At 62.7% G+C, this 15,606-nt stretch overlaps 2 protein-coding genes across 2 annotated transcripts; one reads left to right on the top strand and one right to left on the bottom strand.

The window, feature by feature from the left end:
* Nucleotides 1-458: 458 nt before the first annotated feature.
* On the bottom strand, nucleotides 459-8,717 carry ANO8 (anoctamin 8). Its single transcript, XM_021683203.2, has 16 exons — nucleotides 8,189-8,717; nucleotides 7,928-8,060; nucleotides 7,609-7,747; nucleotides 7,427-7,523; nucleotides 6,645-6,761; nucleotides 6,438-6,565; nucleotides 6,182-6,343; nucleotides 5,717-5,869; nucleotides 5,476-5,602; nucleotides 5,301-5,356; nucleotides 5,119-5,193; nucleotides 3,539-4,333; nucleotides 3,100-3,291; nucleotides 2,840-2,971; nucleotides 2,649-2,759; nucleotides 459-1,755 (listed from the first exon to the last, which is right to left on the bottom strand). The coding sequence occupies exons 1-16, from the start codon at nucleotides 8,235-8,237 to the stop codon at nucleotides 1,075-1,077; spliced, it is 3,147 nt and encodes a 1,048-aa protein (XP_021538878.2). The 5' UTR covers nucleotides 8,238-8,717; the 3' UTR covers nucleotides 459-1,074.
* Nucleotides 8,718-11,108: 2,391 nt separating this feature from the next.
* On the top strand, nucleotides 11,109-14,584 carry GTPBP3 (GTP binding protein 3, mitochondrial). Its single transcript, XM_021683135.1, is given in 10 exon segments — nucleotides 11,109-11,199; nucleotides 11,548-11,795; nucleotides 11,909-11,995; nucleotides 12,085-12,287; nucleotides 12,468-12,540; nucleotides 12,631-12,774; nucleotides 12,932-13,097; nucleotides 13,385-13,475; nucleotides 13,477-13,664; nucleotides 13,869-14,584. Coding segments are annotated over 10 exon segments (1,479 nt in total). The 5' UTR covers nucleotides 11,109-11,146; the 3' UTR covers nucleotides 14,095-14,584.
* Nucleotides 14,585-15,606: the final 1,022 nt, after the last annotated feature.

Genomic DNA, 15,606 nt, shown 5'->3' with positions numbered 1-15,606 from the left:
GGGGGGGGGGGGGGGGGGGGGGGGGCCGGGGGGGGGCGGGGGGGGGGCGCGCGGGGGCGGGGGGGGGGGGGGGGGCCTGGCGGGGGGCGGTGCCGTCGCCCCCGCAGCCCCACGGCCCGTCCCACTGCCAGCAGCCTGCGGGCGGCGTCGGGGGCCGGGGCAGCGGCGTTGGCGGCGGCGCGGGGCTCCGGCTGCGGCGGGTGCGGAGGGCAGGGGCGCCCACGGGGGCCAGCGCTGTCCCTGCGGAGGCGAGAGGGCCCGTTCCGGGGGGGTGCCGCCCCCGCCGCCGGACCCCGCTCAGACCCTGCCCGCGCTCCCTCCCGGGCTTCCAGGCACACGGAGGGCCTTATTGCTTCTGATCAGTGACAAGGGGTGGGCGTCTTCTGGTGCCTCCCCTGCCTCTGGGCACTGGGCCCTTCCCCATCATGGGGAGAGGACAATCTGAGGAAGTCCCTCTGATTTCTGACCTGCGTCCCTGGTGCTGCAGCTGCCACCTCTCGGGCTCCCTGGGGGATGAGCTGCTGGAGCCTGGGGCTGGGTTGGGCTGGGGTTGGGCCCGGCGAGGTGCGGGTGGGGGTCCGTGAGGCTGGCACCTCTTGCTCAGCATGGATGTGGGTGCAGCCTGTGGCCGAGCACCCCGAGCTCCCCAGGTGGGGGCAGCTCCAGCCCCCACCTCCAAGGAAGGCCTCCTTGAACAGCTGGGCTGCAGGGTGGGGACTTGCATAGAGGCCTGGGGGGAGGGGGGTCCAGTCCCCCCAGAGTGAGCTGGGTGTGGGGCCTTATCGTAGGGGCAGGAGAGGCTGGGCCAGGTGGCGAAGAAGCCTTCTTCATCTCTCCTGGCCCCAGAGCACGGTGGGCAGGGTGCCCTGGGAGGGGCACTATGACAGGGGGCTTTGGCTGTCGCAGTCCTGGAGACACTGAGCAGGCTTTGACTGAGGGGCTCCACGTACCACATACCCAGGTTCCCAGCCGGCACCAGAGACCGGGCCTCCTCTGTCCCCTTCAGCCCCTCTCCCCAGGCCTGGCCACCCCATCCCTTCCCGCCGAGCCCGGCCCAGAGTCCCCACCCCCGAGTTAAAGCTTGTGACCTGAGCCTTCCTCTTCGGGCCGGGGGGCGTCCGGCTCCTCAGCCGCGGCCTCGTCCATCGGCCCACTCCGCTGGCCTCGGCCTCCTCCACCGCCGGGGGTCCCGTCCAGCCGGGCCTGCCCACCTGCCCCGTTGGCCCCGGTGTCAGCCCGGGCCCCGCCGAAAGGGAAGAGCTTGCCGGCGTGGAAGGCCTTGGGCGGTGAGTGGCTGCGCTCTGGGTCCCGCCGGGTCTCAGGCGACTTGAGGAACTTGAAGCTGAGGAACGCTGGCAGGCGGGTGTCGCTACCCGTGGGTGACTGGGCAGGGGGTGGCCGGGCGGCAGGGCCAGCCCCCGCGCTGGCCAGTGAGGATGCAGCCCCAGACGACAGGAACTTGCCCTGCAGCGGGATGATCTGCTTCAGCTTCATGACGTTGTTGGGCGCCAGCAAGGACCCCGGGCGCTTGGGCCGCTCTTGCCCGTGGCCACCTGCCCCGCTGCCCTTGGCCTTGGCGGAGGCCTTCTCAGGGGCAGCGGGGTCCAGCCCTGAGCCTTCGGCCCGAGCCTCCTCCCGGCCGCTGGCATCGCGCTCTCGCCGGGCGTGGTGCTCCGCGTGGCGCTGGCGCTCCTCCTCCTCCCGCCGCCGCCGCTGCTGCTGCTGGTAGTGGTGCTGGGCCTGGCGTTCATGTCTCTGTGGGCGCAACAGAGCCATTACCAGGACTGGGCAGACGGGGCATGTGGGCAGGTGCCGGCTGAGGCCCCAGGCCCTCACGGGTGCTCTCTGCGGGAGTGGGGAGAGCTCCAAACACTTCCTGGGCACCCGCTGCACCCCTGGACCCACCCCGGGGCTCTCTGAGGAAGTAGGGAGAGATCTACCCACTTATTAGGCACCAACTGCAATCCTGGATCCATGCCAGTGCTTTCTGAGAATTGAGAAGGGAACGGACATTACGGGCCATCGACGCTGTCCCCAGCCATGTGCCAGGCACCGTCTTAAGAACTGGGAGAACGTAAACACAGCTTGGGCCTCAACCGTCCTCTGCTTTCTGGAGAACCAGGGACAGAGTCATGACTGACACAGACCAGAGCCACATGTGTCTTAGTCAATGCCAATTTAAGTGATTAAAATAAAACAAAATAAGAATTCTGTCTCTCGGTTGTACCAGCCCCACATCAAGTGCCCGTCGGCCCCCCATAATGAGGGATCACACGGGGCACAGAATGTTTCCATCATCACGGAGAGCGTCGCCTGGCCCTGGTGAGCTCCTTGGCCCACTTGGCAGCTTTCTGGGGAATGTGGCAGAAGCTGGGCTTCTAGGAAGCATCCGCCGTGTCCCTGGCCCCAAACAGGACACTGCTGGCGAGCTGGCGATGACTAAAGGTTCACAAGTGCCAGGCTGGTACTGGATGCCACCGGGGGTTCCGGGAGGGAGCGGCCTGGGCGGCGCGCTCATCATTACCCTGGGCTCCCACCTCTTTCCCTCCTGCTCAGCTGGCTGCGGGCCGAGGCCGAGGCTGAGAAGCCCCCCCGAGTGCAGGTAGGAAACCAGCCCCGGGCCCCCCCCCCCCCCCCCCGCCCCATACCTTGAAGGCCTCCCGGCGCTGGTACTCAAGCTTGGCCATCTCCTCGGCCACCCAGCCTGGGATGTCGGGGATGGCCACATGGATGAGGTACTTGAGGAGCAGGGCGAAGTGCTGAGGCGACAGAGGAGGAGGCTGCAGGCTCGGGGACGCCCTGCCGCCCCCCAGCTCCCCCATGCAGCCACAGGCCCCACCTCGAGCACCACCACAGACACAATGGCCGCCTCAGGGCTGAGCCAGGGGAAGAGGCGCTGCAGCTGCCCACACTGGCCGATTAGGTAGCAGTTGACCACGATGGCCAGGACGCCCATGGCCTCCATCACCTTCTGCAGGGGAACATGGCAGGGGTGGGCTCAGGTGGGGTCCGGCCACCCTTCCTGGGCCTCCTGCCCCTCCCCAGCGCACCCGGACTCCCTCCGGGCCTCGGCTCCGAGTCCTCGGCTGCTCCCCACACCTGCCACTGGCCGATGCTCTCAACCCGCTGCCCGAAGGGCCGCTGCAGCCCCGTGCACAGCTTGAGGGCGTCGCTCCGGATCTCGATGAGGTTGTTGACCAGGGCGCACAGAGCAGCCAGGGGGAAGGCAGACGAGAAGAGGACAACGTAGCCGAACTGCACGAACATCTCCTGGTAGTCCTGGAAGGTGTCCTGCAGGCGGGTGCCCGGGTGTGGCCTTGGGTCCCCTCAGACCCGGATGCCTCCGACCTTCGACTACCTTCTTCTCTCAAGGCCACCTCCCGCCCTCCAATTCTCCTGAATGGACCCAGAGCTCCCCGTCCAGCAAGTTCCCAACCACATCCAGGGCCCCATTTCATCATGCCCCCCACCTCCACCCTGAGGCCGCATGCCCTGCCCTGCTGAGGGCCTGGCCTTGGGCCTCAGACGCCCTCCTCACCTCGTACTTCTTCATACAGCTCTCAAGCTCGGCCTGGGTGAGTTGGGGTGAGTGCTCCTCCTCGGGTGGGTCAATCCAAGACGACCGATTCTGCCGCCGCTGCCTCCGGCCCGAGTCACCTGAACCAGGCTCTGGGTCCGGGCCCCCATCTGGCCCCTGGTCACGGCCCTCGCCCCCAGCCCGGCGGAGCAGGACGGCCGGAGGCTCCCGCTCAGGACTGCCGGGAGCCCCTTCGGCCTCATCGTCTTCTTCGGCCAGCGTGAATACTCCCGGCTCCAGCCCCTTCTCCACCATAGTGGGGCTCCCCTCCTCCAGGAGGGCCTCCGGGCCAGGCCGCCGCCGCCCAGCACCTCGCTCAGCAAAGCTGACCTTCTTCAGCCGGAGCCCACAGTCCAGGAGGCCGTTCTCCTCGCCCTCATCCTCGTCATCTTCCTCCTCCTCCTCCTCCTCCTCCTCCTCCTCTTCCTCCTTGCCCTCCTGAGGCCTGTCCCCCACCTCCCCACCCTCCCCTGCCGGCCGCCGCTCCACTGTAGCCTCCTCCTCCTCCTCAGGTGCCCCGCAGCCCCCACCGAGACACCTGCGGGCCCCGCTGCCGCTGCCACTCTCTTCGGCCTGGGGTTCGAGGCGACGGGGTGCAGGGCGCTGGAGGCTCAGCAGGCCGAGCAGGGCACGGGCCAGCTCCCAGGCTGCCTGCAGGCCAAGCTCGCCACGGCCCAGCCGCCGGTACAGATGCGGCTGCAAGACCTCGCGCACGTTCTGGAGGAACTGGCGGGTGATCAGCAGAGTGGCCAGCATCTGGGGGCAGGAAGAGGGAGGAGAGAGGCCACGTGGGGCACCGGGGCAGGCTGCTGGGACTGGGGACCCGCCCTCCAGGAGCAAGTTTCCAGACACATGCCCTGAACCTAACTGCTGACTCCGCCCCTTGTAATGATGTCCCAGGACATGGAGGCCCCAGCACTCAACCTCTGCAGCCTCTCCCACCATTCCTCTGCCACAGACCATAGCCCCGCAGGCCACAGTGCTCCGAGTCAACCTCCTGGGGTTGCAACGCATGTTTCCACCCTGCTTACAGCACTGCCCGGGAGCTCAGCTGGGGCCCAGGGCCTCAGGAGGCCCCTGCCGTCTGCACCCCATCAGCAGAGCCCCAGCCCCTTGGAACATGCACCCTCAGCTCAGGCAGCATGAGGCCCCAAGCACAGCCACACTGCCCGCCCTGGCGAGGTCCTGCGGGCTCGCCATCTGCCCCTACTTTGGCCCGGGCCATGAGCAGGAGGCCCCGGAGGGAGAGGAGGAGCAGGTGGAACCGCAGGGCCGCGAGCGGGACCAGCACCGCCCGAAGCTGCCGCTCGAGGCTCTGGGACAGGGACAGGACGAGCAGGAGCTGTGGAGGGACCGACGAACAGGTGGACGGACAGATGGGGGGGCGACAGGCAGAGAGAGGACACACGGACGGACGGACGGACAGAGAGAGAAGGATGGAGGACGGGGGGGAGGGGCTGGAGAGCCCGTGGACCCCTTGGGCCAAGTCCGGCCCCCCACTGGCCACCACTGGGGGGCACTGCCTTGGGCTGGGATCTCACCTCTTTCAAGCGCTCCATGTCTTTGAGGTAGAAGCCGATGTAGAAGAGACTCAGGTAGGAATTGACAAATTGGAACTGTGGGAAGGAAGCAGGGGGGCAATCCCTCTGCTGCCTGGTCCCCAGGAGCTCCTCCTGTGCCCCATGCAGAGCCCTCACTGCCCACCTGCTGGCCCCCCACTCACCAGGACGACTTTGATGATGAGGTGCTTCTCATAGGCGCTCTCCAGCCGGTAATTCTCTGGGGGCCGAGGGGGTGAGTGAGGAGGTGGCCCAGGCCCCCTGAAGGCAGCGCGGGCCCTGAAGGGCAGCAGGGACCTTCCTCCCCAGGGCAACAGGACCTCCCCTTGCAGGGCGTACCCATGTCGTTGAGCCAGATGGCGAGCTTCTTATAGCCCTCGGCACTCGCGCTGACCAGCAAAGCCAGCACTACCTTGGGCAGGAAGCGGGCAAGACGGGGCAGCCCTTTCACGCTCAGCACCAGCTCCTGCAGGGGCAGGGGGTTCACAGGTCATCCTGGCATCTGGGCTCAGGCTGGAGTGGACCTGGGCCGGGAGTGGCCAGGTCAGGGCCAAGGCCGGGGGTAGGGGCCGGAGGTCACCTGCAGCTGGAAGCAGCCAAGCATGAGCAGAAACACGCAGGCCAGGCACGTGAGGCACAAGGGGAGGCTCACAAGCAGCTGGAAGAGCAGCCGCTTCCAGGGCGGGTAGTAGAACTCCTCAGCCTGCGTCACAGGGCTGATGCGCCGGATACCCTGGCAGAGGGTGGGGCTCAGCATGAGGCCGGAGGGGCTGCCCCTGCCCCCCCACACCTTTCCCAAGACCTCAGAATTCAATTTCCCTCCATCACGCCTTTGCTTTTGCGGTGCCCCCACCTAGTCTACCTTTCCCAGTCCCTCAAATGCAATTTCCCACGCCTCTCCTTCGGAGCATGCAGAGCCCCGCACCTGGCATACCCTTTCTGATGCTGCAGCCCTATTTCACACCTTGTCTTTGCCCCTGCAGTAACCCCCCCCCCCTCCCCCTCTCATTCTTGGAGTCCTTGGACTCAGACACCCCCAACTGACCCTGAACTGGGGTCGCGGTTCTTCCACAGCTTCCCCAGGTGAGTCCAGCGTCCCCCATTTGTAGGCCAGCTCTGCCCCCCTCCGTTTCCACTCCTCCAAGAACAGGGTTGACCAGACCACATTGAAGAGGGCAAAAACCACACACGATACATCCCGGCTTGTCTGGGGATGGCAGAAGGCTGAGCTGTTAGCCAGGTTGGCCCAGGGAGGAGGGTGTCTCAGGCACTCCAGCCCCAGCCCAGCCCACTCCCAGCACCTGATCAGCCTCCGTAAATGTGTACAGGACAGAGCCAAAGACAGCTGGGTATACCATCGCTGATGTGTAGAAGCCCAGCCAGGCAAAGTACATGGCAATCTTCACTCCAAAGTAGTCACAGATCTCATCTGCCAGGAGCACAGGGGTGTCCCGGTCAGCCCTGCCCGCTTCCTGAGACTCCCGCACACCCCCCACCTGGGGCCACACCTAGAGGCTGGTTTTCACACACAGCTTGCACCCATGACTTCATGAGGCGGTTCAGGATGCGCTGCTCGTGGACCGGGAACACCTGCTGGATGATCCCGCGGGCCGCCAGCTCAGGGACTGTTGGGGGACAAGAGCGGATGAGCCCCACCCTTCTGCCTATGCCTGGCCTGGCCAGTCCCCCCCCCCCCCCCCCCGCCCCACCCGAAACCCAAGTCACAGTTTTTCCCTGCTTTTAAATCTTCAGAGGCTCTTCCCAGGGGAGGAGTTCTGAGTGGACAGAATATCTGGCTCTCCTTCAGAATTTGGGAGGTGCAGAAGCAGGCAGGTGGGGGCGCAGGAATCCACCCGGGAGGGTGGGGTCCCAGTGTGGAACCCTGTTTTTAAATAAAGCCATTTGGCCTCAGATCACTGCTCCGAAGGTCTGAGGAATGGTGCAAAGCCGGCGTCAGAAGGTGAACTTCGAGCAGCTGGTCTCTTGGAGAGGAAACTGAGGCCCAGGGCCTCACCACACAGTGCATGAAGTGCTGTCCATGGTCCTGCCCCCACCTTATCCCAGACCCAGAGAACCGTGTCTCTTGGAAATGCCTCCCAGGGAGTAAACCCTACCCCTATGCTAGGGCCACACCCCGCCACACCATTGATGTCTCTAGGCCCCACCCAACTCTTCACTAGTTTTTTTGGTCGGTTGTCTCTAGGCCCCACCTTCTCGCATTGATAGGCTGTATTCTAAGAGCCCCACCCAACTCCTCACGTGTGATTGGAAGTCGGTCCCGCCTGCTTACTGATTGGCTGGTCCTCCAGGAAGCGCACATTGTGCAGCGCCTCGCCCTGCTTGGCGCGTAGGTTCTGCAGCCAAAAGCGGATGATGCTCTGGCGTTCCTGCGGGGGACAGGGCAGGGCTTGAGCACAGGAAAGAGCAGCCCAAGGGCTAGGGCTGCGCACTGGGAGCCAGAGCTGGCCGCACCTGGGAGGTGAAGAAGCGCAGCTCACTCTCCACATTCTCGTAGATGAAGTCCTCCTCGCAAGAGAAGCCGCGGGTGCCCCCGCCAAACTCGGCCTTCACCGCTTTGCGCAAACCCAGCTCGTCGGCTCCTCGAAGTAGGCTGCCAGGAAGACACGGAGGTGGGGTCATGGGGAGACCCTGGCTCACCGTCCTGGAGCTAGGGTTGGTGTACCTGGCGGCCACCTGGGACAAATGCAGGGCGCTAAACCTCACAGTTGGTGCTTGGAAGGGTGGGGAGCTGGGTAGCAGGGTCACCGAGAGGCCAGGGACAGAGACTCGCCTCTCATACGTGGCGGTGACGAAGAAGGCATAGGCACGCGTGTGGCGGTGGTGGCGGACTTGCACGATGAGCTCAGGGATGCCCACGCGGATGTGGTTCAGCAGCCATAGCAGCGTGTGGTCATCAGTCGTGTCTGCCAAGGGGCACAGGGACTGATGGCTCTTGCCACAAGGGGTCCGAGGCCTCTTACAGACTCCTACTCAGGGGAGCCCAGCGCAAGGGAGCCCATCTGGGCACCGGGCAGGCGGCGGGCACAGGTACCTGGAAAGGTCATCAGCACGTCGCAGTTCTCCGTGGGCACTGTCTTCATCCACGCCTTGTGAGACACCAGGTAGCGACCAGCCTGCAGAAGCCGCTTTCCAAAAAGCTTATCTAGGGGGCAGGCAGGGCAGGGCCCAGGTCAGGCCACTCCCAGACCAGGACCCCAGCCTCCAGTTGAGTGCCTCCAGCCCTAGCCCCTGCTTGCACACTGGCCACGGCTCTTCTGCACTCAGTCTGGCATCCAGGTACCTGCAAGCTTTGGCCTCGGCTCATTTCCTTCCCTCCTCGTCCTTGCACCAGCCAGGCCCTCCTCCAGGAATGCCCTTCCCCCAGGTCCTCCCTTACAAATCTTACTCATTCTTGAGGCCCAGCTCCGCCTCCAAAACCACAATCGATGGGGCGCTCACTAGCAGCCCTGAGCGCTTCACCACATCATGTCAACGCGTCCTCACAGCTGGGCGCGGTTCTTACCCCCATTTCACAGGTGAGGAAACTGAGGACCAGGGCGTTTAAGTCACGCACGCAAGGTCACACAGGCGAGCTGGGATTCGAACCCAGGACCGTGATTCCGTATCCTCTGCGAGGAGGCTCTCAAGCGCATCCCTGCTGGGCTGCGATCCAGTAACCCAAAGGGGTAACTGAGCTCAGCCCCGGGCCGGGGCTCTCGGAGGGGCGTGTCCGAGTCTCTGCGCTGGGACCCCCGCCCCCTGTACCGTCCCAGCCGCGCTGGCCCCGCCGCAGCCGCAGTGCCGGGAGAAGCCGGTCCCTCGACTGGACTCTAGGCCCGGGACGGCTGACCCCAATCCCACTCCCCGTCCGGCCGCCGCGCGCACCACAGGCACCTGCAACCCTGTCAGATCCAGCCGCCGCACACATACCCAGAACTCCAGACGCCGGGGCTGCAGGCTCGCCCTCAGGCGGGGGCCTCTTGCCACGCTCGCCCTCCAGGGACGTGCCCCCGGAGCTGGAGGTGGCTTCGGCCATGGCGAGGGCAGGTCAGGTCAGGGGCTGCGGGCGGCCCGAGCGCCGGGGGGCCCCGGGCTCATCCGGCCGGTGCAGCCGCGGAGCGCGCTGGAGGTAGAGACAAAGGCCGCGCCCGCCCGCGCCGGCCGCCGTCCCCGCGTGCCCGAGCGCTGCTTCTCGTCTCCGCCCGCGCGGAACCTCGATTCTCCTTCTCGTCCCCGCGCATGTCGCTCTTGGGTTCTCGACTCCGCCCGTGTTGTTTTCTGGATTTCGTTCTCGCCCGCCCACTTCGCTTTCTGGTGCTCATCTCCGCCCGCACCGAAGGTGCATTCACCGAGGATGTGTCCCCGCCCGCATCGAATTCTGGGTCTCGTCCCCGCCCGTCCCGGGCCTGGATTCTCCGCCTCAGAGCCTTGGTTTCCCCATCTGCAAGGGCGCGGTTTGGAATCTTGAGTTGGGCGTGATTTGACCACGGCAGGACGTGGGAGGGGGCGGGCCTGGTTGGGGGAGATTCCAGGTACCAGTAACTTCACAGCTAGAATACGAATTAATAGTTACAGCAAGTCCTGCCTCAGGGCCTTAGCATGTGCCAGTCAACTACTTAAGGCACTCCTCACGCCCTCCCGTCCAGTTAACCCCTGCGCCTCTAAGGAGGTAACCTCCTCAGAGAGCACCCGATAGAGCTGCCAAGTTTAGCAAATAAACATACAGTCCTCCCACTGTATGAAAGAATTTCAGACAAACGAATACATTTTTAGTATGTCCCAAATATTACGTGGGACATAGTTATACCAAAACCTTATTTATTGTTTATCTGAAATTCACATTTAACTGGGCGTTCTGTATTTTATCGGCACCCAGGACCCTGATCGTCCTGAGTAGTCTTTTCTGTTAGACTGAGAGCCCAGAGAGGGCAGGGGCCCCTTCTGGTTCTTAGCGCACACAGTAGGCACTTGATGTATACTTATGACAGATGGGACAACTCGGAGAAGGCGAGTGTCCGCGTTTGTCACTCTTTTACAAATGAAAAAGTTAAGCGGGTCGAGGCAGGAATTAGAACTCTAGCGGGTCCGACAGAGTCTTCCCAAGTGCAAGTGCGTCGCCCGCCCGCTCCGTCCAAGAACCAGAGAATTGTCCGTGCGAAAGCGCCCGTGGAGACCCCGCCCAGCCAGTGCCTGGAATTCCACCATCAGCGCTTATATTCCGCTATTCTGCGCTGTCCTGGGTTAACCTGAAAGTAATCCCCGAGACTCCCCTTTCTGGCTTTCGGGGAGCCAGACACAGACCGGACACTTAGCTCTGCAGGAGCAGGCCTGGGCCAGGAAAGCCCAGAAGGCAGAGAGGGCTGTGCTGGGGATTCCAGAAAGGTGTCCTGTCGGAGGGGGACCTTGGAGCTAGGTCCTGAGGATGAGTTTGTCAAATGAAGAAGGGAATCCGAGGAGGAGGGAACGGCGGGAGGGAAAGCTAGGGGAGGAGCGAGAAACTTGGAGAGTTCTGGAAACACAGGTAGGAATCTTCCCAGAAATTTGGACGAGATTTTACTAGGACCAGGGCGTGGGTTCCCCGGAACTCATCCCTCTCCGCCCCTGAGATGCTCTTGCTTCGCCTAAAGCCACGGGGTGGCCAGATGGAAAATACGGGGCTGGAACCCTCGCCTCGGTGTAAATCCTACCGCCCTGGGCGAAGCCTGGTTCTTCCTCCCACCCTTCATTTCCGGTGTCTGGGATACCCGCGGTTCTAGGATCCTAAAAATTCGGTCTAATGTTGCCGGGGGAACGCCATTTCGCTGCACCCCCGCGTCCAGCCCCTTCCCCGCCTCTTGCCCTGACACTAGCCAATAGAAACGAAGATCTTCAGTGAGTCTCCTAAGGGGCCCAATGATGATCGAGAATCGTGGAGCACTTTACCAGTCACGCCGCGGAGTGGGTGGAGCCTCCTGTCAGGACTCGAAGCCACCCAGGCAGAGCGGGTAGGCGGGTCGCCGGTTGTGAACCCATGTGGCGGGTGTTGTGGACCCTAGTAGGTCGGGCCGCACGTGGGCCTCGCAGGTGGGGCGATACGGGAAACGGGTGTGACAGCGTGGGGTGCTGCTTGGGCTCCAAACCCTCTCCCTGGGATCTGGGTCCCAGTTCCGTGGGGCAGAACCACCTTTCACATTTTCCCAAGCCCCAATCCGTTCATCCCCCTGCCGCAGAGCCCACATCTGGGTCACCTGTTTCAACTTCTGCTCTCAGAGACCTCAATCGGGTCACCCTCTGGCCTCAGACGCTCCAATCTGCCCACCCCCCAGCCTCAGAGCCTCCACCTGGGGCATCTTCCGAACATCGAGCGCCCTGTCCACCTGCCACTCAGCCACAGAGCCTCCCAGAGGCACTGATTCTTCTCTCCAGTCCCAGATCGTGCACGCGCCAGGGCAGCGGCGCCCTGGCCCCCGGTTCCGGGGCCACTATCTTCGCGCTGAGCTCCGGCCAAGGCCGCTGCGGCATCGCGGTGATCCGGACCAGCGGTCCCTCCAGCGGCCACGCCCTCCGGAGTCTCACGGCGCCCCGGGACTTGCCTCCGGCTCGCAGCGCCTGCCTGCGCCTGCTCAGCCACCCCCGTTCCGGGGAGCCGTTGGACCACGCGCTGGTGCTCTGGTTCCCAGGTGAGGGGTTCCAGATCCCGAACCTGCTGTAGCTCTCATGACCCAGTTTCCCACCCCCCACCCAAGGCGTTTGCCTAGTCGTACTCTCCTCGACTCCCATCTCGCCACACTAGGTCCCCAAAGTTTCACGGGTGAGGACTGCGCCGAGTTCCACGTGCACGGAGGCCCGGCGGTGGTGAGTGGCGTCCTGCAGGCCCTGGGTGAGTCTGCAGCCTTGGGTTCGAAGTCTGGCTCTGCCAGTGGATCTGGGTGGGGGCCAGGGAGCTCAGGATCCACTACCTTCCCGCAGGCAGTGTGCCAGGGCTGCGGCCGGCTGAAGCTGGTGAGTTCACCAGGCGGGCATTCGCTCACGGGAAGCTGAGCCTGACCGAGGTGGAGGGGCTAGCGGATCTAATTCATGCAGAAACCGAGGCGCAGCGGCGGCAAGCGCTGAGGCAGCTGGACGGGGAACTGGGCCACCTCTGCCATGGCTGGGCCAAGACTCTCACTAAGGCAAGCCCCTCTTCGCCCATTCCCTGCCTCAGAGACCCCACCTGCCCATTCTGTGTGTGAGAGCTTCCTGTGCATGAGCCTCCAGTCTGGTCCCTTGGGTCAGGCTTGACCTGGGCCCTTTGGCGGGGGGGGCGGTTCCTGGGTTACCACATCACCACCTCCGTCCCCCTCCCCCACCAGGCTCTGGCTCACGTGGAGGCCTATATCGACTTTGGTGAGGATGACAACCTGGAGGAGGGCGTCCTGGAGCAAGGTGGGTCCTCCTAGCGGTTGGGGGACACCTGGCATCGTAGCCCTTGGAGGCCCCCTCACTCCCAACCCCTCTGCTTTCTTCCATCCACAGCTGACAGCCAAGTGCGGGAGCTGGAGCTGGCACTGAGCGCACATCTTCGAGATGCCAGGCGCGGGCAGAGGCTTCGCTCAGGAGCGCACGTAGTGGTCGCAGGACCCCCCAACGCTGGCAAGAGCAGCCTGGTGAACGTACTCAGTGCGTGGGAGGCGGGGCCTAGTGCCGGGGGCGGGGCCGGGAGCTGGGGAGCTGTTCAGGTGTGGGGGAGGAGCCGGGAGGTGGATCCTGGGGGAGGGGCTCTACGGCCTCCACCCCGCCCTCTTCGCGATAACCCCCACCCCCCATTCCATCCCAGGCCGGAAGCCTGTGTCCATAGTGTCCCCGGAGCCGGGGACCACCCGCGACGTGCTGGAGACCCCCGTGGACCTGGCCGGGTTCCCGGCGCTGCTGAGCGACACGGCGGGCTTGCGCGAGGGCGTGGGGCCGGTGGAGCAGGAGGGCGTGCGGCGCGCCCGCGAGAGGTAGGCTGGTAGGGTGGTGGGAGGGGGAGACAGAGCCCTTCCACTTCCATTTCTCCTTGCTGCCTTTATTTTGTGTCCCTCCCGAATCAGGAAAGGCTGCTAAGGTCTCTTGGGTGGGGGCTCTGATGTGGGGAGAGCCGCCGTGTGAATTCAGCCTCTGTTCCTGCCCCGCCCCGCCCCCACATGCCATGCCCCGCCCCTCTTGCTCTGCCTCCTCCCCCCCTAGGTGCCCTTAATTACTCAACTCCCCGGCGTTACTTCTTGGTTGGTTCTCCCTGTTCCCCCAGGCTGGAGCAGGCTGACCTCATTCTGGCGGTGCTGGATGCTTCTGACCTGGGCTCTCCGTCCAGCTGCAACTTCCTGGATACCGTTGTCGCCCCCCCCAGGCGCTGGGAGCCCCAGTGAGAACAGCGGGCGCCTCCTGCTGGTGCTGAACAAATCGGACTTGCTGCCTCCAGGGGGCCCAGACCCCAGGCCCGACCTGCCCCCGCACTTGCTGCTGTCCTGCTTGACCGGAGAGGGTTTGGATGGCCTCCTGGAGGCGTTGAGGAAGGAGCTGGCTGAAGTGTGAGCGGCTCCCCCGCCCTGCCTCCGCCTGTTCCCGTTCCGCAGCCTGCCTCAACCCAAGTTCAAGTCAGGGCAGAGCCACTGGCTTTGGACACGTACCCGCCCCCCAGGCTCATTTTCTGGGTCCACAAAATGCAAGTGATCATCCCCCTTCCAATGGTAGTTGTGAAAGTTGGGAAAGACCGCATCCTTTGTCCCTTGCAGGTGTGGGGACCCGTCCACAGGCCCACCACTTCTGACGCGTGCAAGACACCAGCATCATCTCCAGGGCTGCCTGGATGCCCTCCGCCACTACAAGCAGACAAAAGACCTAGCCCTGGCTGCTGAGGCGCTGCGACTCGCCCGGGGCCACCTGGGCCGCATCACTGGCGGAGGCGGCACTGAGGAGGTCTTGGACATCATCTTCCGGGACTTCTGCGTGGGCAAGTGAGGGGACCACTGAAGCTCCCAGCCTGGCTGGGGGGGAGGGGCCAGAAGCCCTGAGGCATGTGGGAATAGCTTAGGCCGAGTGAGAATCTCATCCCCTGGGGGAAGAACTTGGCCCCAGGACGCTGAAGCAAAGTGCCACCTTCAGAGGTGGTGAGCTCCCTGTTGCTGGCTGTAGCTTAGTTCCCTGGCAGGGACATGCTAGGGGTTCCAGTCCTGGAGTGGAGCTCCACGGAGGTCCCTTTGGGTTCCGATGCTGGGGGAGTAGGAGTGGACGGTTGCGATAGGGGTGGGAGGGCCTCAGGGATCTTTGTTTTGCTGTTTTTAATTTATTTTGCAAATACTAAAGGAATATAAAAAAATTCAGGTGATTCAGAAATGCTTAAACATGGAAATCTCCCCCGTCCCATCCCCTGGGGTCACAGTTTGTGTCCTTCCAGAATTCTGTCTGCTGTTTTGCATACTTGTGGATACACCTATAAAATATGTTTTGTCTTGTATTTTGTAAAGTGTGTGTTTATTGCTCTGCAAGTTATCATTCTCTTTTTTAGTATTAATCTTGAAGCTTTGTCTCTTATATTTTATTTTTATTTTTTTAATTTATTTATTTGCCTCATATTTTAAAAGAGACCTGCGAGATCCCAGGTCCCTATGCCCTCCAAGCTTATGCATTCATTCCCTCAGTAACTATCAAGCACCTGCTATGTGCTAGAATTGCACATGTCATTTTATTGGGTTTTGATAACAGCACAGCACAGTGAGTATTTTGTTATAGTTTTACAGATGAGGAAACTAAGGCTCAGAGAATTAGTTGCTTGACATCCCCACCTTTGGGATTTGCACATAGGTTTGTTCAGACTTCCAGTCTGAGTTTGCTGCAGGCCTTCTGTGCAACAGGCCGAGTGCAGGATGCTGGGAACGCAAAGAGGACTAATTGTCACAGGTGCTGCCCCTGCCCGAGTTAGAGACCTAGTTCCTTATAGTGAAGTCTCATGGCTGCTGTGTGAGCTTATGATGAGGAGACCTGCCTGCTCAGGGACATGAGGGCAGGCTGCCTTGCAGAGGTGACATTGGTACTGAAAGTCAAATGGTGAGAAGGAAACCAGATGGAGGAGGTTGGTGAAAGTGTCCCCGGCAGAGGGCACAGCATGTGCAAAGGTCCTGAGGGGGGAGCGTCATGGTGTGTTCAAGGAACAGGGACATGGTTGGTAGGGCTGAAGCAGTGAGTGAGGGGGAGAGAGGAGGGAGATGGCTGGAGGAAGAGAGGGAGGATCTGATTGATAGGACTTTGATACTTTTTCTTTTTTTTGACCCTTTCTTTCATTAAGTTTTTTATTTTAATTCCAGTATAGTTAACATACAGTGTTATAATAGTTTCAGATGCACAAAATAGTGATTCAACACTTCTATACATTACTCAGTGCTCATCATGACAAGTGCACCCCTTAATCCCCATCACGTGGTTCACCCATCCCCCCACCCACCTCCCCTCCGGTAACCAGCAGTTTGTTCTCTA

This window comes from Neomonachus schauinslandi, chromosome 1, assembly GCF_002201575.2.
Source record: "Neomonachus schauinslandi chromosome 1, ASM220157v2, whole genome shotgun sequence".
Lineage (NCBI taxonomy): Eukaryota > Metazoa > Chordata > Mammalia > Carnivora > Phocidae > Neomonachus > Neomonachus schauinslandi.
Note: the sequence above shows the minus strand (reverse complement) of the source record. Positions and strands in the feature narration are given on the sequence as shown.